This window comes from Bombina bombina, chromosome 11, assembly GCF_027579735.1.
Source record: "Bombina bombina isolate aBomBom1 chromosome 11, aBomBom1.pri, whole genome shotgun sequence".
Lineage (NCBI taxonomy): Eukaryota > Metazoa > Chordata > Amphibia > Anura > Bombinatoridae > Bombina > Bombina bombina.
In genome coordinates, this window is record NC_069509.1 from 57,289,231 (window position 1) to 57,315,553 (window position 26,323).

The 26,323-nt window shown below is 42.8% G+C and overlaps 1 protein-coding gene across 1 annotated transcript in view; it reads right to left on the minus strand.

Annotated features, from left to right (window-relative positions):
- GRID2IP (Grid2 interacting protein) overlaps positions 1-26,323 on the minus strand; it is a 307,557-nt gene that overhangs the window by 64,866 nt on the left and 216,368 nt on the right. Inside the window, exons 11-12 of the mRNA XM_053695186.1 lie at positions 16,140-16,239; positions 216-504 (exon numbers count right to left, since the gene is read on the minus strand). Coding sequence (XP_053551161.1) covers positions 216-504; positions 16,140-16,239 — 389 coding nt within the window. The remainder of the gene's footprint in view (positions 1-215; positions 505-16,139; positions 16,240-26,323) is intronic.

A 26,323-nucleotide genomic window follows, 5' to 3' on the forward strand; every position in this document is an offset into this window, starting at 1 on the left:
TTTTGTGTATGAACAATTGTATTCAATGCTTGAATCTAAGTTGAACTTTTGTATTTACCACTCAGACATGACTAGGTTTGTAACAGATATTAGCATATACAAAAAAACAGACAACTGTTTGCATTATTAAATATGTTAATACATATTTTATTCACAAGAGTTTGAGTGCCAAGATATTATTTAATATATATGACTATTTATTTCTGATCCTCACCTCTTCATAATCATTCTCTGGAGTCAGGAATTGGTCAGTGAGGGTCAGATTCTGCCCCAGTTGCTGGCTTAGAACGTCCAGGAAGCGGTCAGTGTCTCTAGAGCGACTTGGCCGTGAGAATGTGAAAATCTTCCTATGAGATGGTGAAGGGGGTAGACTGCCATCCAGGCTCACGTAGGGGTTGGACTCTGAGCTGCTAGGAGAGGGGGCACTGGGCGGGCGTGGTGGGCATTGCTCTGCAGGAGGCAAGGTGTTCCGCCACAGGGTACCTTGGGTAAACTTATGCTGCCCTTAAGAAAAAGATAGATGAAGTCATACATTGAGGCTGTTTCTACATTTAGAGTGTTAGACAGTTAGAATTATATTTGCTTGAATAGAATGTTACCAAACAGAAGTGCAATCAGATGTAGTCAAAGTCAAAAGTGTGGTCAGAACATCAATAATTTAAATTGTTGCTCTCATCATAACGGTAACATCATATACAGGGGGCAGTTCTAGACCCATTCAGGGGGCAGTTCTAGACCCATTGGGTGCAAAATGTTGACCACAAAGCTAAATATCAAGAGGTAATGTTTGGAGACCTCATCTTATTCTACATTCCTTCTTTTATTTTTATTTAAATCCCACTTCTCCTTTACGTCTCTACTTGCTCTGTGTAGACCACTGGACTACCTAGTAAACTCGAGGCAAGTGGCGCCTATGAGGTATGAGAATGCTACAGTTATGAATGAGCTTCATAGCACCCACTAGAACCACCAGTGATTATAATGGCTTTATCAGCATTGTTAATTAACATTAACAGTTGGTCTTTGAGCTGGGGGTGAGGTTATGGAGAATGGTTTGTGATATGAATTAGGAATTGGTCAAACATCTTGGCTACCAGAAACCCAAGTGCATTGTGGGTAGGTCTATATTTATTATTTATATTTATTTTCCCCTATATTTATTCTACTATTCAAATGTTCTGACAGAACACATGAGACATCTCACTAGAAATCTTAAATTTCAATATATTTACTGTTACATTCTAGTTTAAAATGTAACATACAACATAAAAGAACATATTTGAAATAGTCAATTAAAATGTTAGAGACATGGAAATCGTCAGACAGGTTGTGCAATTTAAAGAAAACATTCCACTTTAGTCCTGCTAGCAAATTGACTTTGTTCTCTTGATATCCTCCATTGAAACTTAGCTCCTTTTCATAAGAGCATATTGAGGTAGGCTCAGAAGTGTGCACCTGTCTTGAACATTATGGGCTAGATTACAAGTGGTGAACTAAAATTTATTGTGCGATTAATATAGCAATATCGTGTGCACAAACATTTGTGCACATATTACAAGTTGTAATTAAACACATTCACTCGAGCGCAATAGAATTTAACGTGCGTTGGGTCAGTGGGATTGAAGACATCGCTTAAAGGGTTTGGGATAAAATAAGTTACATTAAAATAAACTTTTAGACTCATATATACACTATCTGATAAAAATTATTCATATAAATATTAATAAAAAATATTTATAAGGGTTCAAAGATATGTGTATGTTACAAACTGCTGTTTGTAACTGGCCCTTTAAATGAAAAATTGCCCTGCTTCCCTGGATTTTGGAGAAGCCTATTTGCCAGCCTCCTTCCACATGACTATGGCCCCTGGAAGATTGTGCCCCTGAGGACATATTGACTTTTGTTGGGTGTGTGTGGCCCTTTAAGAACCATCTGGGGACATATTGTGACTTTAATGAACAATGCCCCTTTAAGACTATGTCCCCAGACCTGTGAAATGACTTGTCCCTGGCTTTCTCCCACTTGGTTCAGTTTCATTGTGTGCCATTAAGAGTTAAATTTTGTTCAGCTTCAAGAAACCTATTCTAAATACAAGTCTGCTGGGATTAGCTCTAATTAGGTTTAGTGATCAACTTTCCCATTGTCTAATCAGACTAGTATTGATAAGGTGGACTGCATTGTTTTAGTGTGTGTAATGTTATCTGCTGAAGTAAATGTTGTGGCCTGTCAAAGGGAGTGTCTCTCTATCTAATATCAAATGTGTGATGGGGGATTTTATGCCTCCCCCTGAGATTGTCCTGTTTGCATGTAACCTGAATAAAAGCAGGCTGTGTGCTCCAGCACATCAGACCTATTTTCTGTCCCTCTAACTTGCAGCTTTGACTCATGTTTGTAGGGGACAGCTTCAGCTAATATCACTACAGGGATTGCTGACTATGGTGCTGATGATTCTTTGGTGAGCGCTAGGAGCATCCTTTTCTACGGTCCAACTTCCAGCCAGCCTGGAGGCAACCGTAACATTTGGCGGCAGCGGTGGGATTGGCGTCCTAGCGCAAGGAGCAGCACCACAACAGCACTGGTATCGTAGGAAAGTTATTGAGGGCAACGCTAGCCACTGCACAGCGTCCCTACCTACAGCAGCATGGAGCTGACAAGATACTGGTCAGAACCCTGTGAAGAGCACCTCAACCTGATCCGTCGCTATGAGGGCGCGGATTTCGTTCCAGAGGTAAAGAGGCGGCTAGTCCGATATGGTCCAGACCCTGCGCAGGAGGTAGTCAGTCGCCTCATCCGGGAATTGGCTACTGAGAACGAAGCAGCACGAGCCTTTGAGCGCCAACTGTGGAGTTTGAGGGTATGGACACCTGGTCTCTCTCCCCAGCCGCAGCATGTTCCACAGGGAGAGGAGAGCAGCGACCTCCCTCCCCAGCGGCAGTATACCGTGCAGAGGGAAGAGACAACCAGTCCCCTTCCCCAGCCAGAGATACCAGAGGCAGCAGGCCTCATAGACTGGTCCTGGGAGGACCCCCAGCAGGCAGGTGGAGATGGGACCGCAGTCTCTCTACCGGCCCTACAGGGATGCTGGGCAGGCGGCCCAGATCCCCAGCGACAGACCCAGCTACAGGGAGGGGAGAGCATCGACCTCCCTCCCCAGCCGGAGTGTGCCTTCCAGGGAGAGGAGACAACCGGTCTCTCTCCCCAGCCGCAGCATGTTCCACAGGAAGCGGAGAGCATCGACCTCCCTTCCCAACGGCCACCGGAGTATCAGGAGGAGGAGGTAAGCCAATCTCCCCCTCCCCAGCTAACTCCTAACTTGGGCCCAGGGTTAACAGTGGAGATGTTAACCCCCACTGACCCCCACGTTCCCTTTGCCACCGGGCAGGACTATGCCCCAATTCCCCCAGCAGAAGAGCTGGCATCAGAACAGAGCGCTGCTGGCCTCTGCCCTACAGACCCCCTTGTTACAGGACTGGCCTGCAAACCCCTCACCCCAGCAGAAGCGCTGGCACCAGGGCAGAGTGCCGCTGGCCTCTGCCCCCCAAGTACCATCAGCTATTTGCCCAGCTGCGCCAGGAAGGCCGAGGATGCTGCACTTTCATCCTGCAACCTGGAACTTACAGGCCAGTACTACGTATTGTGGGGGGGCTACTTTGCTGCTAGCGATTATTTGTGGGTGGGTTGCGAGACTAACTTGGGCACTGACCGGCAGAAGGTCAGGTGCCTGGTTAGTCTCCCTCCAAAAGGGGAGATATGTTACAAACTGCTGTTTGTAACTGGCCCTTTAAATGAAAAATTGCCCTGCTTCCCTGGATTTTGGAGAAGCCTATTTGCCAGCCTCCTTCCACATGACTATGGCCCCTGGAAGATTGTGCCCCTGAGGACATATTGACTTTTGTTGGGTGTGTGTGGCCCTTTAAGAACCATCTGGGGACATATTGTGACTTTAATGAACAATGCCCCTTTAAGACTATGTCCCCAGACCTGTGAAATGACTTGTCCCTGGCTTTCTCCCACTTGGTTCAGTTTCATTGTGTGCCATTAAGAGTTAAATTTTGTTCAGCTTCAAGAAACCTATTCTAAATACAAGTCTGCTGGGATTAGCTCTAATTAGGTTTAGTGATCAACTTTCCCATTGTCTAATCAGACTAGTATTGATAAGGTGGACTGCATTGTTTTAGTGTGTGTAATGTTATCTGCTGAAGTAAATGTTGTGGCCTGTCAAAGGGAGTGTCTCTCTATCTAATATCAAATGTGTGATGGGGGATTTTATGCCTCCCCCTGAGAGTGTCCTGTTTGCATGTAACCTGAATAAAAGCAGGCTGTGTGCTCCAGCACATCAGACCTATTTTCTGTCCCTCTAACTTGCAGCTTTGACTCATGTTTGTAGGGGACAGCTTCAGCTAATATCACTACAGGGATTGCTGACTATGGTGCTGATGATTCTTTGGTGAGCGCTAGGAGCATCCTTTTCTACGGTCCAACTTCCAGCCAGCCTGGAGGCAACCGTAACAGTGTATTTACTATAAATATCTCACATTCCAATGTTATTTATATAGTTGAAAATGTTCTTTGTATATTTAAATTGACATTCCTATATATATATATATATATATATATATATATATATATATATATATATATATATATATATATATATATATATATATATATATATATATATATATATATATATATATATATATATATATATATACCTGTATATACTCATATAGATATATAGGTATAGATATATGTTTTACATTAACATGATCAGATATATAGAAATATATATTTAAAAATAAAAGTACATTTGTTTCTATGGGAAGAACATTGGAATGTAAAATATGCGTATCGCGCTTCGGGTTGCTTGCTTTAGGTCTAACACAGTGTCAGGTTAGCGCACATGAAGAATTTCTTATCTTAAGGCTTTGTAAATATTAAATATAAAATATTGAATAAAATTATTATTAATAATTATTATAGATACTGTAATATATACTGTATATATATATATATATATGTACACTGCTCAAAAAAATAAAGGGAACACTAAAATAACACATCCTAGATCTGAATGAATAAAATATTCTAATTAAATACTTTGTTCTTTACATAGTTGAATGTGCTGACAACAAAATCACACAAAAATTAAAAAATGGAAATCAAAATTTTCAACCCATGGAGGTCTGGATTTGGAGTCACACTCAAAATTAAAGTGGAAAAACACACTACAGGCAGATCCAACTTTGATGTAATGTCCTTAAAACAAGTCAAAATGAGGCTCAGTAGTGTGTGTGGCCTCCACGTGCCTGTATGACCTCCCTACAACGCCTGTGCATGCTCCTGATGAGGTGGCGGATGGTCTCCTGAGGGATCTCCTCCCAGACCTGGACTAAAGCATCCACCAACTCCTGGACAGTCTGTGGTGCAAAGTGAAGTTGGTGGATGGAGCGAGACATGATGTCCCAGATGTGCTCAATTGGATTCAGGTCTGGGGAACGGGAGGGCCAGTCCATAGCATCAATGCCTTCGTCTTGCAGGAACTGCTGACACAGTCCAGCCACATGAGGTCTAGCATTGTCTTGCATTAGGAGGAACCCAGGGCCAACCGCACCAGCATATGGTCTCACAAGGGGTCTGAGGATCTCATCTTGATACCTAATGGCAGTCAGGCTACCTCTGGCGAGCACATGGAGGGCTGTTCGGCCCCTCAAAGAAATGCCACCCCACACCATTACTGACCCACTGCCAAACTGGCCATGCTGGAGGATGTTGCAGGCAGCAGAACGTTCTCCACGGCGTCTCCAGACTGTCACGTCTGTCAAATGTGCTCAGTGTGCCCCTGCTTTCATCTGTGAAGAGCACAGGGTGCCAGTGGCGAATTTGCCAATCTTGGTGTTCTCTGGCAAATGTCAAACGTCCTGCACGGTGTTGGACTGTAAGCACAACCCCCACCTGTTGACGTTGGGTCCTCATACCACCCTCATGGAGTCTGTTTCTGACCGTTTGAGCAGACACATGCACATTTGTGGCCTGCTGGAGGTCATTTTGCAGGGCTCTGGCAGTGCTCCTCCTGTTCCTCCTTGCACAAAGGCGGAGGTAGCGGTCCTGCTGCTGGGTTGTTGCCCTCCTACGGCCTCCTCCACGTCTCCTGATGTACTGGCCTGTCTCCTGGTAGCGCCTCCATGCTCTGGACACTACGCTGACAGACACAGCAATCCTTCTTGCCACAGCTCGCACTGATGTGCCATCCTGGATGAGCTGCACTACCTGAGCCACTTGTGTGGGTTGTAGACTCCGTCTCATGCTACCACTAGAGTGCAAGCACCACCAGCATTCAAAAGTGACCATAACATCAGCCAGAAAGCATAGGAACTGAGAAGTGGTCTGTGGTCACCACCTGCAGAACCACTCCTTTATTGGGGGTGTCTTGCTAATTGCCTATAATTTCCACCTGTTGTCTATCCCATTTGCACAACAGCATGTGAAATTGATTGTCACTCAGTGTTGCTTCCTAAGTGGACAGTTTGATTTCACAGAAGTGTGATTGACTTGGAGATACATTGTGTTGTTTAAGTGTTCCCTTTATTTTTTTGAGCAGTGTATATATATATATATTCTATGGATTTTTTTTATAATATTTTAGTACAGCTATAATAATAATTTACATGAATTATTAATATTTTTCAATATTTTATATTTAATAATAATAAATACATAACGCACCATAATATAACTTATGATGGGTAAGCGCACATGAAGAATTAGTGTGCTTCTGTTGGGTTTCCGCTAACCTGACACCACGTTAGACCTAAAGCAGGCAAACCCAAAGCGTTACGCATATTTTACATTCCAATGTTCTTCACGTAGAGAAACATTTTATTTTTTATTTCTCCAACATAGGTGTGTCCGGTCCACGGCGTCATCCTTACTTGTGGGATATTCTCTTCCCCAACAGGAAATGGCAAAGAGCCCAGCAAAGCTGGTCACATGATCCCTCCTAGGCTCCGCCTACCCCAGTCATTCTCTTTGCCGTTGTACAGGCAACATCTCCACGGAGATGGCTTAGAGTTTTTTAGTGTTTAACTGTAGTTTTTCATTATTCAATCAAGAGTTTGTTATTTTCAAATAGTGCTGGTACGTACTATTTACTCAGAAACAGAAAAGAGATGAAGAATTCTGTTTGTATGAGGAAAATGATTTTAGCAACCGTAACTAAAATCCATGGCTGTTCCACACAGGACTGTTGAGAGCATTAACTTCAGTTGGGGGAACAGTTTGCAGTCCTTTGCTGCTTGAGGTATGACACATTCTAACAAGACGATGTAATGCTGGAAGCTGTCATTTTCCCTATGGGATCCGGTAAGCCATGTTTATTACGATTGTAAATAAGGGCTTCACAAGGGCTTATTTAGACTGTAGACATTTTTTGGGCTAAATCGATTGATATTAACACTTATTTAGCCTTGAGGAATCATTTATTCTGGGTATTTTGATATAATAATATCGGCAGGCACTGTTTTAGACACCTTATTCTTTAGGGGCTTTCCCAAAGCATAGGCAGAGTCTCATTTTCGCGCCGGTGTTGCGCACTTGTTTTTGAGAGGCATGGCATGCAGTCGCATGTGAGAGGAGCTCTGATACTTTTAAAAGACTTCTGAAGGCATCATTTGGTATCGTATTCCCCTTGGGTTTGGTTGGGTCTCAGCAAAGCAGATACCAGGGACTGTAAAGGGGTTAAAGCTTAAAACGGCTCCGGTTCCGTTATTTTAAGGGTTAAAGCTTCCAAAATTGGTGTGCAATATTTTCAAGGCTTTAAGACACTGTGGTGAAAGTTTGGTGAATTTTGAACAATTCCTTCATGCTTTTTCGCAATTGCAGTAATAAAGTGTGTTCAGTTTAAAATTTAAAGTGACAGTAACGGTTTTATTTCAAAACGTTTTTTGTACTTTCTTATCAAGTTTATGCCTGTTTAACATGTCTGAACTACCAGATAGACTGTGTTCTGAATGTGGGGAAGCCAGAATTCCTATTAATTTAAATAAATGTGATTTATGTGATAATGACAATGATGCCCAAGATGATTCCTCAAGTGAGGGGAGTAAGCATGGTACTGCATCATTCCCTCCTTCGTCTACACGAGTCTTGCCCACTCAGGAGGCCCCTAGTACATCTAGCGCGCCAATACTCCTTACTATGCAACAATTAACGGCTGTAATGGATAATTCTGTCAAAAACATTTTAGCCAAAATGAACCCTTGTCAGCGTAAGCGTGGATGCTCTGTTTTAGTTACTGAAGAGCATGACGACGCTGATATTAATATCTCTGAAGGGCCCCTAACCCAATCTGAGGGAGCCAGGGAGGTTTTGTCTGAGGGAGAAATTACTGATTTAGGGAACATTTCTCAGCAGGCTGAATCTGATGTGATTACTTTTAAATTTAAATTGGAACATCTCCGCATTTTGCTTAAGGAGGTATTATCCACTCTGGATGATTGTGAAAATTTGGTCATCCCAGAGAAACTATGTAAAATGGACAAGTTCCTAGAGGTGCCGGGGCTCCCAGAAGCTTTTCCTATACCCAAGCGGGTGGCGGACATTGTTAATAAAGAATGGGAAAGGCCCGGTATTCCTTTCGTCCCTCCCCCCATATTTAAAAAATTGTTTCCTATGGTCGACCCCAGAAAGGACTTATGGCAGTCAGTCCCCAAGGTCGAGGGAGCGGTTTCTACTTTAAACAAACGCACCACTATTCCCATAGAGGATAGTTGTGCTTTCAAAGATCCTATGGATAAAAAATTAGAAGGTTTGCTTAAAAAGATGTTTGTTCAGCAGGGTTACCTTCTACAACCCATTTCATGCATTGTCCCTGTCACTACAGCCGCATATTTCTGGTTTGATGAACTGATTAAGGTGCTCGATAGTGACTCTCCTCCTTATGAGGAGATTATGGACAGAGTCAATGCTCTCAAATTGGCTAATTCTTTCACTCTAGACGCCTCTTTGCAATTGGCTAAGTTAGCGGCTAAGAATTCTGGGTTTGCTATTGTGGCGCGCAGAGCGCTTTGGTTAAAATCTTGGTCGGCTGATGCGTCTTCCAAGAACAAGCTACTAAACATTCCTTTCAAGGGGAAAACGCTGTTTGGTCCTGACTTGAAAGAGATTATCTCTGATATCACTGGGGGTAAGGGTCATGCCCTTCCTCAGGATCGGCCTTTCAAGGCAAAAAATAGACCTAATTTTCGTCCCTTTCGTAAAAACGGACCAGCCCAAGGTGCTACGTCCTCTAAGCAAGAGGGTAATACTTCTCAGGCCAAGCCAGCTTGGAGACCAATGCAAGGCTGGAACAAGGGAAAGCAGGCAAAGAAACCTGCCACTGCTACCAAGACAGCATGAAATATCGGCCCCCGATCCGGGACCGGATCTGGTGGGGGGCAGACTCTCTCTCTTCGCTCAGGCTTGGGCAAGAGATGTTCTGGATCCTTGGGCGCTAGAAATAGTCTCCCAGGGTTATCTTCTGGAATTCAAGGGACTTCCCCCAAGGGGAAGGTTCCACAGGTCTCAGTTGTCTTCAGACCACATAAAGAGACAGGCGTTCTTACATTGTGTAGAAGACCTGTTAAAAATGGGAGTGATCCATCCTGTTCCATTGAGAGAACAAGGGATGGGGTTCTACTCCAATCTGTTCATAGTTCCCAAAAAAGAGGGAACATTCAGACCAATCCTAGATCTCAAGATCTTAAACAAATTTCTCAAGGTCCCATCTTTCAAGATGGAAACCATTCGAACTATCCTTCCTTCCATCCAGGAAGGTCAATTCATGACCACGGTGGATTTAAAGGATGCGTATCTACATATTCCTATCCACAAGGAACATCATCGGTTCCTAAGGTTTACATTCCTGGACAAACATTACCAGTTCGTGGCGCTTCCTTTCGGATTAGCCACTGCTCCAAGGATTTTCACAAAGGTACTAGGGTCCCTTCTAGCTGTGCTAAGACCAAGGGGCATTGCAGTAGTACCTTACCTGGACGACATTCTGATTCAAGCGTCGTCCCTCCCTCGAGCAAAGGCTCACACGGACATCGTCCTGGCCTTTCTCAGATCGCACGGCTGGAAAGTGAACGTGGAAAAGAGTTCTCTATCCCCGTCAACAAGGGTTCCCTTCTTGGGAACAATTATAGACTCCTCAGAAATGAGGATTTTTCTAACAGAGGCCAGAAAGACAAAGCTTCTGGACTCTTGTCGAATACTTCATTCCGTTCCTCTTCCTTCCGTAGCTCAGTGCATGGAAGTGATCGGGTTGATGGTAGCGGCAATGGACATAGTTCCTTTTGCGCGCATTCATCTAAGACCATTACAACTGTGCATGCTCAGTCAGTGGAATGGGGACTATACAGACTTGTCTCCAAAGATACAAGTAAATCAGAGGACCAGAGACTCACTCCGTTGGTGGCTGTCCCTGGACAACCTGTCACGAGGGATGACATTCCACAGACCAGAGTGGGTCATTGTCACGACCGACGCCAGTCTGATGGGCTGGGGCGCGGTCTGGGGATCCCTGAAAGCTCAGGGTCTTTGGTCTCGGGAAGAATCTCTTCTACCGATAAATATTCTGGAACTGAGAGCGATATTCAATGCTCTCAAGGCTTGGCCTCAGCTAGCGAGGACCAAGTTCATACGGTTTCAATCAGACAACATGACGACTGTTGCGTACATCAACCATCAGGGGGGAACAAGGAGTTCCCTAGCGATGGAAGAAGTGACCAAGATTATTCTATGGGCGGAGTCTCACTCCTGCCACCTGTCTGCTATCCACATCCCGGGAGTGGAAAATTGGGAAGCGGATTTTCTGAGTCGTCAGACATTGCATCCGGGGGAGTGGGAACTCCATCCGGAAATCTTTGCCCAAGTCACGCAACTTTGGGGCATTCCAGACATGGATCTGATGGCCTCTCGTCAGAACTTCAAAGTTCCTTGCTACGGGTCCAGATCCAGGGATCCCAAGGCGGCTCTAGTGGATGCACTAGTAGCACCTTGGACCTTCAAACTAGCTTATGTGTTCCCGCCGTTTCCTCTCATCCCCAGGCTGGTAGCCAGGATCAATCAGGAGAGGGCGTCGGTGATCTTGATAGCTCCTGCGTGGCCACGCAGGACTTGGTATGCAGATCTGGTGAATATGTCATCGGCTCCACCTTGGAAGCTACCTTTGAGACGAGACCTTCTTGTTCAGGGTCCGTTCGAACATCCGAATCTGGTTTCACTCCAGCTGACTGCTTGGAGATTGAACGCTTGATTTTATCGAAGCGAGGTTTCTCAGATTCTGTTATCGATACTCTTGTTCAGGCCAGAAAGCCTGTAACTAGAAAGATTTACCACAAAATTTGGAAAAAATATATCTGTTGGTGTGAATCTAAAGGATTCCCTTGGGACAAGGTTAAGATTCCTAGGATTCTATCCTTCCTTCAAGAAGGATTGGAAAAAGGATTATCGGCAAGTTCCCTGAAGGGACAGATTTCTGCCTTGTCGGTGTTACTTCACAAAAAACTGGCAGCTGTGCCAGATGTTCAAGCCTTTGTTCAGGCTCTGGTTAGAATCAAGCCTGTTTACAAACCTTTGACTCCTCCTTGGAGTCTCAATTTAGTTCTTTCAGTTCTTCAGGGGGTTCCGTTTGAACCCTTACATTCCGTTGATATTAAGTTATTATCTTGGAAAGTTTTGTTTTTAGTTGCAATTTCTTCTGCTAGAAGAGTTTCAGAATTATCTGCTCTGCAGTGTTCTCCTCCTTATCTGGTGTTCCATGCAGATAAGGTGGTTTTACGTACTAAACCTGGTTTTCTTCCAAAAGTTGTTTCTAACAAAAACATTAACCAGGAGATTATCGTACCTTCTCTGTGTCCGAAACCAGTTTCAAAGAAGGAACGCTTGTTGCACAATTTGGATGTTGTTCGCGCTCTAAAATTCTATTTAGATGCTACAAAGGATTTTAGACAAACATCTTCCCTGTTTGTTGTTTATTCAGGTAAAAGGAGAGGTCAAAAAGCAACTTCTACCTCTCTCTCTTTTTGGATTAAAAGCATCATCAGATTGGCTTACGAGACTGCCGGACGGCAGCCTCCCGAAAGAATCACGGCTCATTCCACTAGGGCTGTGGCTTCCACATGGGCCTTCAAGAACGAGGCTTCTGTTGATCAGATATGTAGGGCAGCGACTTGGTCTTCACTGCACACTTTTACCAAATTTTACAAGTTTGATACTTTTGCTTCTTCTGAGGCTATTTTTGGGAGAAAGGTTTTGCAAGCCGTGGTGCCTTCCATGTAGGTGACCTGATTTGCTCCCTCCCTTCATCCGTGTCCTAAAGCTTTGGTATTGGTTCCCACAAGTAAGGATGACGCCGTGGACCGGACACACCTATGTTGGAGAAAACAGAATTTATGTTTACCTGATAAATTTATTTCTCCAACGGTGTGTCCGGTCCACGGCCCGCCCTGGTTTTTTAATCAGGTCTGATAATTTATTTTCTTTAACTACAGTCACCACGGTACCATTTGGTTTCTCCTATGCTATTATTCCTCCTTAACGTCGGTCGAATGACTGGGGTAGGCGGAGCCTAGGAGGGATCATGTGACCAGCTTTGCTGGGCTCTTTGCCATTTCCTGTTGGGGAAGAGAATATCCCACAAGTAAGGATGACGCCGTGGACCGGACACACCGTTGGAGAAAGAAATTTATCAGGTAAACATAAATTCTGTTTTTTAAATATATATTTCTATAGCTATATATAATCATGTTAAAGTAATATATATATATATATACAGGGAGTGCAGAATTATTAGGCAAATGAGTATTTTGACCACATCATCCTCTTTATGCATGTTATCTTACTCCAAGCTGTATAGGCTCGAAAGCCTACTACCAATTAAGCATATTAGGTGATGTGCATCTCTGTAATGAGAAGGGGTGTGGTCTAATGACATCAACACCCTATATCAGGTGTGCATAATTATTAGGCAACTTCCTCTCCTTTGGCAAAATGGGTCAAAAGAAGGACTTGACAGGCTCAGAAAAGTCAACAATAGTGAGATATCTTGCAGAGGGATGCAGCACTCTTAAAATTGCAAAGCTTCTGAAGCGTGATTATCGAACAATCAATCGTTTCATTCAAAATAGTCAACAGGGTCGCAAGAAGCGTGTGGAAAAACCAAGGCGCAAAATAACTGCCCATGAACTGAGAAAAGTCAAGCGTGCAGCTGCCAAGATGCTACTTGCCACCAGTTTGGCCATATTTCAGAGCTGCAACATCACTGGAGTGCCCAAAAGCACAAGGTGTGCAATTCTCAGAGACATGGCCAAGGTAAGAAAGGCTGAAAGACGACCACCACTGAACAAGACACACAAGCTGAAATGTCAAGACTGGGCCAAGAAATATCTCAAGACTGATTTTTCTAAGGTTTTATGGACTGATGAAATGAGAGTGAGTCTTGATGGGCCAGATGGATGGGCCTGTGGCTGGATTGGTAAAGGGCAGAGAGCTCCAGTCTGACTCAGACGCTAGCAAGGTGGAGGTTTAGTACTGGTTTGAGCTGGTATCATCAAAGATGAGCTTGTGGGGCCTTTTCGGGTTGAGGATGGAGTCAAGCTCAACTCCCAGTCCTACTGCCAGTTTCTGGAAGACACCTTCTTCAAGCAGTGGTACAGGAAGAAGTCTGCATCCTTCAAGAAAAACATGATTTTCATGCAGGACAATGCTCCATCACACGCATTCAAGTACTCCACAGCGTGGCTGGCAAGAAAGGGTATAAAAGAAGAAAATCTAATGACATGGCCTCCTTGTTCACCTGATCTGAACCCCATTGAGAGCCTGTGGTCCATCATCAAATGTGAGATTTACAAGGAGGGAAAACAGTACACCTCTCTGAACAGTGTCTGGGAGGCTGTGGTTGCTGCTGCATGCAATGTTGATGGTGAACAGATCAAAACACTGACAGAATCCATGGATGGCAGGCTTTTGAGTGTCCTTGCAAAGAAAGGTGGCTATATTGGTCACTGATTTGTTTTTGTTTTGTTTTTGAATGTCAGAAATGTATATTTGTGAATGTTGAGATGTTATATTGGTTTCACTGGTAAAAATAAATAATTGAAATGGGTATATATTTGTTTTTTGTTAAGTTGCCTAATAATTATGCACAGTAATAGTCACCTGCACACACAGATATCCCCCTAAAATAGCTATAACTAAAAACAAACTAAAAACTACTTCCAAAACTATTCAGCTTTGATATTAATGAGTTTTTTGGGTTCATTGAGAACATGGTTGTTGTTCAATAATAAAATTAATCCTCAAAAATACAACTTGCCTAATAATTCTGCACTCCCTGTATATATATATATATATATACTGTATATATATATATATATATATATATATATATATATATATATATATATATATATATATATATATATATATATATATATATATATATATATATATATATATATATATATATATATTTATATGAATATATATACAGGTATAAGTATATACAGATATATAGAAATATCTATTTAAAATAAAAATAAAATTTTGCTGTATGTGAAGAATATTGGAATGTTAAATATTAATAATTCTTCTGCGCTCTCCATTAAGTCTATGTGAAAAAGTTAGTGTGGTCGCAATATCCGAAGTCCTGAAGTTAGCGCATGTCTGGTTTCGCTTGCATGCAAATGTTTTACTTTCAACTTGTAATACTCGCGCTAACCCTTGTGCGCAAAATCCTTACTTCTGGACATGTTATAGATCAAGCGAAAGCGCACTACTTATAATCTGGCCCTATATGAATACAGACACTAACAATATATAGTAATTATTACACATGCGCCTGAGCCCATCTAGGATTGATGTTCAACAGAGGATGCAGAGAGAATAAAAGTAAATTGGAAGGTTTTTTTATTGCATGCTCTATAAGAATCATGAAAGTTTAAATATGACTTTCAAATTTAGTATTATTGTTTCTAAATCAAATGTTGCATTCACGTATACTGAAATGAAATATTTGTTTCCTTAAAACTAATTTTGAATGTTTGCAAAGTATTCAATAAAAGGTACATTAAAATTAAACCTAAATCTTAATCATTCTGATAAATAAAAAAAAAACCTTTCCAATTCTTTTTGTAATTAATGGTTACAATATGTTTCTCTATTAATGGAGAATGACTGGCAACTCGTAGCAGGTACAGATCTTAATGAATTCTGCCATTTTCCAGTTGTGATGTTGCGGCAAGTTTTTTTTTCTGTGTGATATTAGCTTTATTGAATTTAGGTCAATATTTTCACATGTGAATTCTGATCGAATGAAATTGACAAATTGCCTTCTTTCCTTAACCCCTTCACGCCCTTTGGAAATTCTATGCCGTCCTAACCGCACTGGACTTTAACATCCTTAGGACGGCATAGAACATCATCGCCGTTTGGCTGTACTGAAGCCAAAGGTGCTTCCTTAATGGGATCAAGGTCTGGAGGGCATGCCTAGCATCATATGCACTCTCCCAGACACAATCCCATTATTGAAATCACGTGATCGCATACAGAATTGCGTGATTTCACTTTTTAACTTATTTATTTACATCAGAACTTTGTCTGGGCGGGAAGGAGTTAAAGGAACAAGAAACTCAAAATTTTTCTATCATGGTTCATATAGAGAATACAATTTTAAAAAAAATTTCAATTAAATTTTCTTCTATTATCAAATGTGCGTTGTGCTCATGGTATCCTTTGTTAAAGACTAAATCTAGGTAAACTGATAGGAGCTTAAGAGTGTGCACATGTTTGTAGCACACTTTATATGTGCAGCCAATAATCAGCAAATAGCACCCAGGTGCTGAGCCTACCTAGCTATGCTTTTCAACAAAGGATACCTAAATAAAGAAGCAAGTTAGATAAAAGAATTCAGTTGGAAAGTTGGTTCAAATTGTATTCTCTATCTGAATCATGAAAGAAAAAATGTGGGTTTCCTGTCCCAGGAGAACTAAGCAAAGCTGATAACACAATTAAATTGGAACGTTCTTTAAAATTGCATGCTCTATCCAATCCATTTAAGATGAATTTTGACTTTACCGTCCCTTTAAGTGTGCATGTACCTGCTCTGAGATTACAGGAGCTTCGTGATTTCATGCTGCTCACTTTTCCAGAGAAGTTGTTAATAAAACGATTTTCCAGCTCAGCATATACGGCTGACATCTACAGTAAGAGAAAAGAAAAAAGCGAGACAGATGGTGTCTGGTGACCTACAATAAAGACAGAATTGAGAAAGACAAATAATCGGATCTGTGTATTAAAGTAAAACGTGGTGCACTTTTTTTGTTTTTACTTAATCTGGTGTAGTAAATCTTTCCTTTTTATACAATGATCACATGATCTTAAAATACATCAGGCATGTAAACGGTTTTGGAGAGATGTGCACATTTGTAGGAAAATGCTCTCTCTGACAATTTGATTAGTTTTTTCGGTTGTAGAAAAGTCAGCAATTTTTAGAGGTAAACTGTACTAATAGCGACAAATCCTACGAAACCTGATACCTGATAACTAGGGATGCCAGGTGTCCAGTATTCAACTGGACAGTTTAGTAATTTAACAGGCTGTCCAGTAAATTCATCATATATATATCTATACTATAATCACGTTTTTAATGTGTCCATCGGTGTTGCCAGTTGCGCACGCATCCTCAAAGGAATGCTGGCTGTGCGAGGCAGCAAAAAGAATCCAATGATTTTCAGAATCCACCTGGATGCAGCGTAGGCAAACCCGAAGCCTTAAAAAAATTAAAAAAAACGCACAACCGTCTGCATGAAACAACGGAAAAAAAACGTAACCGCCTGCAAGAAATAAATAAAAAAAAGTAACCACCCGCACGAAGTATAACAAAAAAACCTAACCTCCCGCACAAAGTATTAACAAACACCTAAACCACAAACCCCAACATCCCAAAATAATAAAGTAATTAACCCCTAATCCGCAAATAACATAATTAAAATATTAACCCCTAAACCACCAAACCCCCACATCGCAATAAACCTAATTAACCTATTAACCCCTGAACCGCCAAACCTCCACATCACAATAAACCTAATTAACCTATTAACCACCAAAAACCAACAATACCTCACATCTCAATAAACCTAATCAACCCCTAAACCCCCACATTGCAATAAACCTAATTAACCTATTAACCCCTAAACCACCAAACCTCCAGATCGCAATAAACCTAATTAACCTATTAACCCCTAAACCGCCAAAAAAAACCACATTGCATTAAAACTAATTAATCTATCAACTCCTAAATCGCCAACCCCCCACAAGGCAAATAAATAATTTATTACTAAGGCCCCTAACCTAACACCCCTAAATTAACCGCAATACTAAGAATTTTCCTACCTTAATTCCGATTGGCTGATATAATCCTATCAGCCAATCGGAATTCGAGGGACGCCATCTTGGATGACGTCCCTTAAAGGAACCTTCATTCGTCGTCTAGTTGTCGGAAGAAGAGGATGGATCCGCCCTGGAGGTCTTGAAGATGGAGCAGCTCGTCATTGGATGGAAGAACATAGAAGATGCCGCTTGGATGAAGATGTCTACCGGTCCGGATCTCCTCTTCCGCCCGGATAGGATGAAGACTTCTGCCCAAAGATGGACGTCTTCAGCCCCAGCTTGGGCTTGGATCAAGACATCGGAGCCTGGACCGATCGGTGATACCCGGTGTGGTGAAGATAAGGTAGGAAGATCTTCAGGGGCTTAGTGTTAGGTTTATTTAAGGGGGGTTTGGGTTAGATTAGGGGTATGTGGGTGGTGGGTTGTAATGTTGGGGGGGTATTGTATGGTTTTTTTTTACAGGCAAAAGAGCAGAATTCTTTGGGGCATGCCCCGCAAAAGGCCCTTTTAAGGGCTGATAAGGTAAAAGAGCTTTTCTATTTTAATTTTAGAATAGGGTAGGGCATTTTTTTTATTTTGGGGGGCTTTGTTATTTTATTAGGGGGCTTAGAGTAGGTGTAATTAGTTTAAAATTGTTGTAATATTTTTTCTAATGTTTGTAAATATTTTTTTATTTTTTGTAACTTAGTTCTTTTTTTATTTTTTGTACTTTAGTTAGTTTATTTAATTGTATTTATTTGTAGGTATTGTATTTAATTAATTTATTGATAGTGTAGTGTTAGGTTTAATTGTAGATAATTGTAGGTATTTTATTTAAGTAATTTATTGATAGTGTAGTGTTAGGTTTAATTGTAACTTAGGTTAGGATTTATTTGTAAATTGTAACTTAGGTTAGGATTTATTTTATAGGTAATTTTGTAATTATTTTAACTAGGTAGCTATTAAATAGTTATTAACTATTTAATAGCTATTGTACCTGGTTAAAATAAATACAAAGTTGCCTGTAAAATAAATATCAATCCTAAAATAGCTACAATATAATTATAATTTATATTGTAGCTATATTAGGATTTATTTTACAGGTAAGTATTTAGCTTTAAATAGGAATAATTTATTTAATAAGAGTTAATTTATTTCGTTAGAATAAAATTATATTTAACTTAGGGGGGTGTTAGGGTTAGGGTTAGACTTAGCTTTAGGGGTTAATACATTTATTAGAGTAGCGGTGAGGTCCGGTCGGCAGATTAGGGGCTAATACTTGAAGTTAGGTGTCGGTGATGTTAGGGAGGGCAGATTAGGGGTTAATACTATTTATTATAGGGTTATTTAAAGTGGGAGTGAGGCGGATTAGGGGTTAATAACTTTATTAGAGTAGCGGCGAGGTCTGGCCGGCAGATTAGGGGTTAATAAGTGTAGGTAGGTGTCAGCGACATTGAGGGGGGCAGATTAGGGGTTAATAAATATAATATAGGGGTCGGCGGTGTTAGGGGCAGCAGATTAGAGGTACATAGGGATAACGTAGGTGGCGGCGGTGTACGGAGCGGCAGATTAGGGGTTAATAATAATATGCAGGGGTCAGCGATAGCGGGGGCGGCAGATTAGGGGTTAATAAGTGTAAGGCTAGGGGTGTTTAGACTCGGGGTACATGTTAGGGTGTTAGGTGCAGACATAGGAAGTGTTTTCCCATAGGGAACAATGGGGCTGCGTTAGGAGCTGAACGCTGCTTTTTTGCAGGTGTTAGGTTTTTTTTCAGCTCAAACTGCCCCATTGTTTCCTATGGGGGAATCGTGCATGAGCACGTTTTTGAAGCTGGCCGCGTCCGTAAGCACCGCTGGTATTTAGAGTTGCAGTGGCGGTAAATTATGCTATACGCTCCCTTTTTGGAGCCTAACGCAGCCCTTCTGTGAACTCTCAATACCAGCGGTATTTAAAAGGTGCAGGGAAAAAAAAGCCAGCCCCTCATCCCCCAGTCATTCTGCCAAGGGAACAAGGAACAGTAGGTGAAATATCAGGGTATAAATGGTGCCAGAAGAATAATATTAAATTTAGGTCCGCCTACCGGAGCAATGGGCGGGAGAAGTGGACTCTCCTCCCACAGATAGAAATGAAATTATCAGGTAAGCATAATTTATGTTTTCCATCTTAATAGGAGGAGAATCGATTGCTTCATTCATTACTTGTGGGAACAAATACCCAAGCTCTAAAGGACACTGAATGAACAAAAACGGGAGGGTAAAAGGAGGCGTACCCTATACTGATCACAGCCTGCAGAACCTTTCTCCCAAACACAGCTTCCGCAGAAGCAAAAACATCAAATTGGTAAAACTTTGTAAAAGTATGTAAGGAGGACCAAGTAGCCGCCTTACAAATCTACTCCACAGAGGCCTTGTTCTTAAAGACCCAAAAAGAGGCACCAGCTATAGTTGAGTGAGCCGTAATCCTCTGAGGAGGCTTATGTCCCGCTGTCTCATAGGCCAAACGGATAATGCTCCTCAACCAAAAACACAGAGAAGTGGAAGAGGCCCTCTGCCCCTACGCTTCCCTGAATACACCACAAATAAGGACGAAGTCTGTCTGAAATCCTTTGTGGCCTGAAGATAAAACTTCAAGGCTTGAACCACATCCAAGTTATGCAGTAACCTTTCCTTAAACAAAAAAAGGGTTAGGACACAAGGAAGGAACTACTATCTCCTGATTGATGTTATGATCTGACACCACCTTTAGAAGAAATCCCAACCCAATGCGAAGCACAGCCTTATCAGCGTGAAAAACCAGGTACGGGGGCTCAGATTGCAAGGCCGCTAACTCAGAGACCCTGCAAACCGATGCAATAGCCAGAAGAAATAGAACCTTCCAGGAAAGAATCTTAATGTCAAGCGCATGCATAGGCTCAAACTGAACCCTCTGCAAAACCTTAAGAACCAAGTTTAAGCTCCAAGAAGGAGCATAATTTCTAAAGACAGTTCTGATCCTAGACAGAGCCTGAACAAAGGACTGAATATCAGAAAGCCCCACTAGCTTCTTGTGTAACAGCACCGATAACGCCGAAATCTGTCCTTTTAAGGAACTGGTGACAAGACCCTTATCCAGTCCATCCTGGAGAAAGGCCAGAATCCCGGATACCCTAACCTTGTGCCAGGGATATCCACATTCCTCACACCAGGATAAGTAGGCCATCCACACCTTATGATAGATGCGATGGGTGACCAGCTTCCTGGCCTAGATGAGAGTATCAATTTGATTAAAAATCAAAAATCAAATGTACAGACATATACCTCCGAAAAAAACTTAGGTTGTTACCCATGTTTGGGTTGTGCCAGTTGTAATAGTATGATAAAGGGAAAATATTTCTTTGACCCCCCATACTGGTAAGAAATACAACATTAGGGGTCTATTCACATGCAACACTACCTATGCCAGTGATTTTCAACCTTTTTTTTTGCAGTGGCACACTTTTTTTACATAAAAAAAAAATCCTGTGGCACACTACCATCCCAAAATTTTAAAAAATCACCTTTCGGTCTTCCTTTGATCCACCTCTACTTAGGGTAATTATCGAGATAAATGTTAGATTGATATTCTGTATTCTGTACTTTTTGTGGTTAAAAATATAACATTGTATATGATATGTAATTGTTTTTATTTGTATGCACTTTTGTATTTCGGTCACTAGATCGTGCATCCTCTATGTTTGCTAGGTAGCATTGAAATAGTAATTATGATTTACCAACCAAGGTGTTAATTAGGAGGTGTGGTTTGTAACCATTACCCCTTTATTAAGGTGTGTTTCCTGCATTATGTATTGACATGACTAAGGACTAGAGGTCCGAAACGTTGTCTTTTCTTTGATGTCTCAATAAAGATGTAAGCTCTTGTATAAGTGGTGAGTGCTGCTGCTTTTCTGGACTGTGCTATATTATTGGGGATTTGTGTGCAACCCCTACAGCTTGCACCACCCACTACCTTAGTTCTGTGCCGCATGGACTTTGTTTATCAATTACTCTTCCAGAGAAACCTCTCTTAGCCAAGACTAGGCATTCAATCACCACTCAGTCAGCCTCAGAGAATCGAGATTTTGGTGTAGAAAGGGACCCTGAACCAGTAGATCTCTACGATAGGGTAACCTCCATGGAGGAGATGATGACATCCCCACCAGATCCGCAAGCCACGTCCTCCGCAGCCACAACGGAGCAATCAGAATGGTCCAAGCTTGCTCCTGTTTGATGCGGGCTACCCCTCGAGGAAGAAGTGGCAACGGTGGAAAAATATAAATTAGGTTGAACTCCCAAAGCATTGCTAAGGCATCTATCAGCTCTGCCAGTGGGTCCCAAAGTTGAGTCTGGACACCATGAGGTCTATCTCCGGTGTCCCCCATCTGTTGAAGATCTCTGCAAACACCTCGGGATGGAGAGACCATTCCCCCAGATGAAATGATTGTCTGCTGAGAAAATCCGCTTCCCAGTTGTCCACACCCGGAATGTGGATTGCTGAGAGCGAACAATTGTGAGTCTCTGCCCATTCCAGAATCCGAGATACTTCCCTCATGGCTAGGGAGTTTCTCGTTCCCCCCTGATGGTTTATGTAAGCCACGAGGTAATGTTTTACAACTGGAATCTGATGAACCGGGATGACCCCAGGTGGGGCCAAGCCCTCATTGCGTTGAATATCGCCCGAAGTTCCAGAATGTTTATTGGTAGAGTCGACTGTTTATGTTTATTGGTGATCACCGTTCCATTGTCTCAACATACATAACTGAAGAGGTCTGAGATGGAACCGGGCGAATGGGATGACATCTATGCTGGATACCATGAGCCCAATCACCTCCATACACCTGGCCACAGATGGCCTTGAAGAGGTTTGAAGAGCAAGACAGCTGGATGCAATCTTGGAACGTCTCTGATCTGTCAAGAATGTCTTCATAGATATGTTATCTATTATCGTGCCCAGGAACTCCACCCTGTTGCTGGGAACCAGAGAACTCTTTCCTTTGTTTATCTTCCATCCATGGGATCGTAGGAGAAGAAGAAGAGCCCTTGGTTGGTCCTCTGCAAGACGGCAGGATGGAGCCTGGAACAGAATATCATCCAGATAAGGAGCCACCGCAATACCTCTGGCTCTCGCTACTGTGAGCAGTGCCCCCAGAACCTTCGTAAAGACTCTTGGGGCAGTCGCCAGACCAAACGGTAGGGCCACAAACTGGAAGTGTTGGTCCAGAAATGCGAATCTTAGGAACTTGACATGGTCCTTGTGGATTGGCACATGAAGGTAGGCATCCTTCAAGTCTATTGTTGTCATAAATTGCCCCTCTCCAACTAGGGGCAGGATCGATCTGATTATCTCCATTTTGAACTATGGGACTGACAGAAACTTGATTAGACACTTTAGGTCCAGAATTGGGCAGAACATGCCCTTCTTCTTTGGGATCACAAAAAGGTTTGAATAGTACCCTAGACCCCTTTCTGCTAGAGGTACTGGAACGATTACTCAGAGAGATCCTTCACGCACTCTAGAAAGGTGTCTCTCTTCTCTGGTCTTGAGGATAGGTTTGACAGGAGGAATCTGCCCCTGGGCGGATGGGTCTTGAACCCTAACCTGTAACCCTGGGTGATAACCTCCAGAACCCAAGGATCCTGTACGTCTCTCATCCAAGCCTCTGCAAACAGAGATAGTCTGCCCCCTATGCGATCCAGCGATGAATCGGGGGCCGCCCCTTCATGCCGATTTTGTCTCGGCAGGCTTCTTGCTCTGCTTGGACTTGTTCCAAGACTGAGCTGGCTTCCAAGATCCTTTGGACTGCTCGGTCTTCACAGCAGGCCGCTGGCATTGAGGCTTGTCCGAACGAAAGGGACGAAAAGTAGAGCCCTGAGGCTTATTCTTCTTATCCTGCGGAAGGAAAGCACCCTTGCCTCCCGTGACAGTGGATATGATAAGAGTCCAGGCCTGGACCAAAAAGAACTTTCCCCTGAAATGGAAGGTATAGTAATCTATATACTCGTGGGGAGTTTCCACCTCGACCATAGCAGACAGTGCGTCACACCATTAAGTAGCCGATCCAGCCACTGCTGCGATCGCCGCTGCTGGATGGAAAACAAACCGTGTGAGTTGGAACATCTTTCTCAACCTGGACTCTAACTTTTTATCCATGGGCTCTTTGAATGACGAACTATCCTCGAGGGGAATAGTCATACCCTTAGCGAGTGTGGAGATAGCTCCATCCACCTTAGGAATCGCCCCCCCATAACTCAAGCTGAGAGTCCAGAACAGGGAACAGCTTCTTAAAAGAGGTAGAGGGAGAAAAGGACAAGCCCAGTTTCTCCCACTCATTCTTAATAATCGTAGCCATCTTCATGGGAACTGGGAAGGTCTGAGGCACCACCCTGTCCTTGTAAACCCTGTCTAGCTTAGGGATCGAAGGTTATTCCGGAGGTTTCGGTTCTGGAACCTTCAACGTAGCAAGCACTTCTTTCAGTAAAAAGTGCAAATGCTCCATCTTAAACTTAAAATCTGGCTACTCCGTAGCCGGAGGTCTAGAAGACGCCGATTCCGTCCCAGAGAGAGCGCCCTCCAATGTGTCCGAGGCGTCGTCCTCATCGGATAATATCTTAGAGATCTCCAACGGAGTAGATGACCCCTGGGATAAAAGGCTATGTCTTTCCCTTCACTTGCGCTTCGCAGGGCGTGGTAAGGCACGGAAAGCCGCAGAAACCGCCTCTTGCAACTGGGCAGCGAAATCTGGCAGCCAAGAGGCCTCTCCCGTGGGAGGATTAGTAGGGCCTTGGGGAGCTACATGTGTAATCAGACATGAATGTTGGGAACGCACCTTGCGGGACAGAGAACCCTCAGAGGTGGACGGCTCAGTAGTACTAAATATCTTATTCTTTTTAGATATTGCAATCTTATCAAAGCATGTGGAACACAGTTGAGCAGGCGGATCAACCTGTACCTCCTCACAATAAACACAGGTATTATGTTTAATTAAAGATAAAAGGAGACACACTGTGACCCTGTCTTCTTGCGTTATCATATGTGTATAAATTAAACGATCTTACCAGAATCTATGCTGTGGAACAGGAACACGGCCTTTCAAGTGTGACAGGTTAGTAGCATCGCTCCTGACATGGACTTGAGTGAATAAAGGCAGGCAGCGAAACTCGTCAGCGCTGATTGCCAAGGAGCTGTTAACATGAGCCGGGATGGTTTCGCAGAGACAACACTCCCTGCACCTCCGGACTCTAACTTTCATCCATGCTCTCACTGAGAGGCTGACAGGATTACTTAAAACTCCAGTCCCATTTCGAAGAGTACTACCCTCCATAAGAGACTACTCCGAATCTTCCGACACTTCACTGCCAACCTCCTGTGACGAAAGGCAAAGAATGCTGGGGGATGAGGGCAGTGGGGGAGGTATTTAAGCCTTTGGCTGGGGTGTCTTTGCCTCCTCCTGGTAGCCAGGTTCTTATTTCCCACAAGTAATAAATGAAGCAGTGGACTCTCCTCCCATTAAGATGGAAATTGGGTTTCGTGTCCCTTTAAGTGGCAATATGGGGGGCGGAGCCTGACTGAGCTTAGAGATGGCTGCTTGATCTCTGAGCTGTGTGCTGCCATCGTTAAAAAGTCAGTGTTGTAGTGAGCTACAATAAAAAAAAAGACTGCAATCTATCATCTAAAAATGAGTCCTAACTTACAATCAAGAATGATGTGAAACTTATATGCTAAAAGGTAACTTTACAAACGTTATCAGGTTACCCAGGATATTGGCGCTAAAAGGACATACAAGGGAAGCGGCGCACATACCAGCAGATTACCTTAACTCTCATCAGAGGTAACATACACCCAGCGATCCTGACCGATGACCCACAATCAGGAGCGCTGACCTCCATGGCGCGCTGACTACGGGGTGCGATTTGAGCACCGAAAGATCCCCAACACTACTCCTCTCGGTCCCCAACGGAACTCCCAGGTAGGCCGCGAAAGCGGAAAGACACTCGGACACAACGCGGGTGGGAGCCGCGATATACAGCAGCAAGCAGGGCTGCCGAGGGGTCATAAAAGTTTAATAACAAGGAGGCAAGATATGCTTTAAAAAGCCCAAGTAAGAACTAATGCGTTAACGCATTACAATGCTGCCATAATTCTAATACTAAGACCATCATTATCAATACCGGAAGATGTAAGGGACTTTAATTGATATATGCAATAGATTGGGGACATATCCATTAGAAAAACAAACACAGAGTGCAAGATATATGAAGGAAAGGATAACAGATGAAACGCCATACTATGGGGGAAAAATGCTGGGAAGTTTAAACTATCAGAACATGTAGAAAACTGAGAAGGTTGCAGCCCCAATAAAGTACAGAAGCAGCTGGGTATATGATACTAGATTAAGCTTGTTAAAGATGATTTAAGCTACCAAATCTCAACTACACATACTAGATGCCTGCAATTTTCTAACTACAGTCCCACACACAGAGTTGGAGAGACAAAAAAGATTTGCTTGAAGAAAAACAGCAGGGGTTGGAACTACAGTTTATTCTCAAGATGTGTTAATAATACTGTGCTTTACTGAACCTCCTTATACCCCCAAATTTTAATAGCTGATTTTTGCAATCCCCAGTTAATAACAACTAAGCTGACCAACCATATCACAGACTCTGCTTTGGTGATTCTGAAGCAGGGATAGAGCTACTCCTGGACCTGTCATTTAAGCTACTATGTCAGCTAGAAAACCAGCTAGGGGAGAAAAGCTACTCAAACCTGCAACAGTGAGCTCCTTCTTTAAACCCTCCAAACATTCTAAGACCTTAGATTTACTTAAAATGGAGGACACAGGAGACTCAGAAACTGAATCTATACCCCCCACCACAGAAGGGGACAAGAACCCAGTGACAAA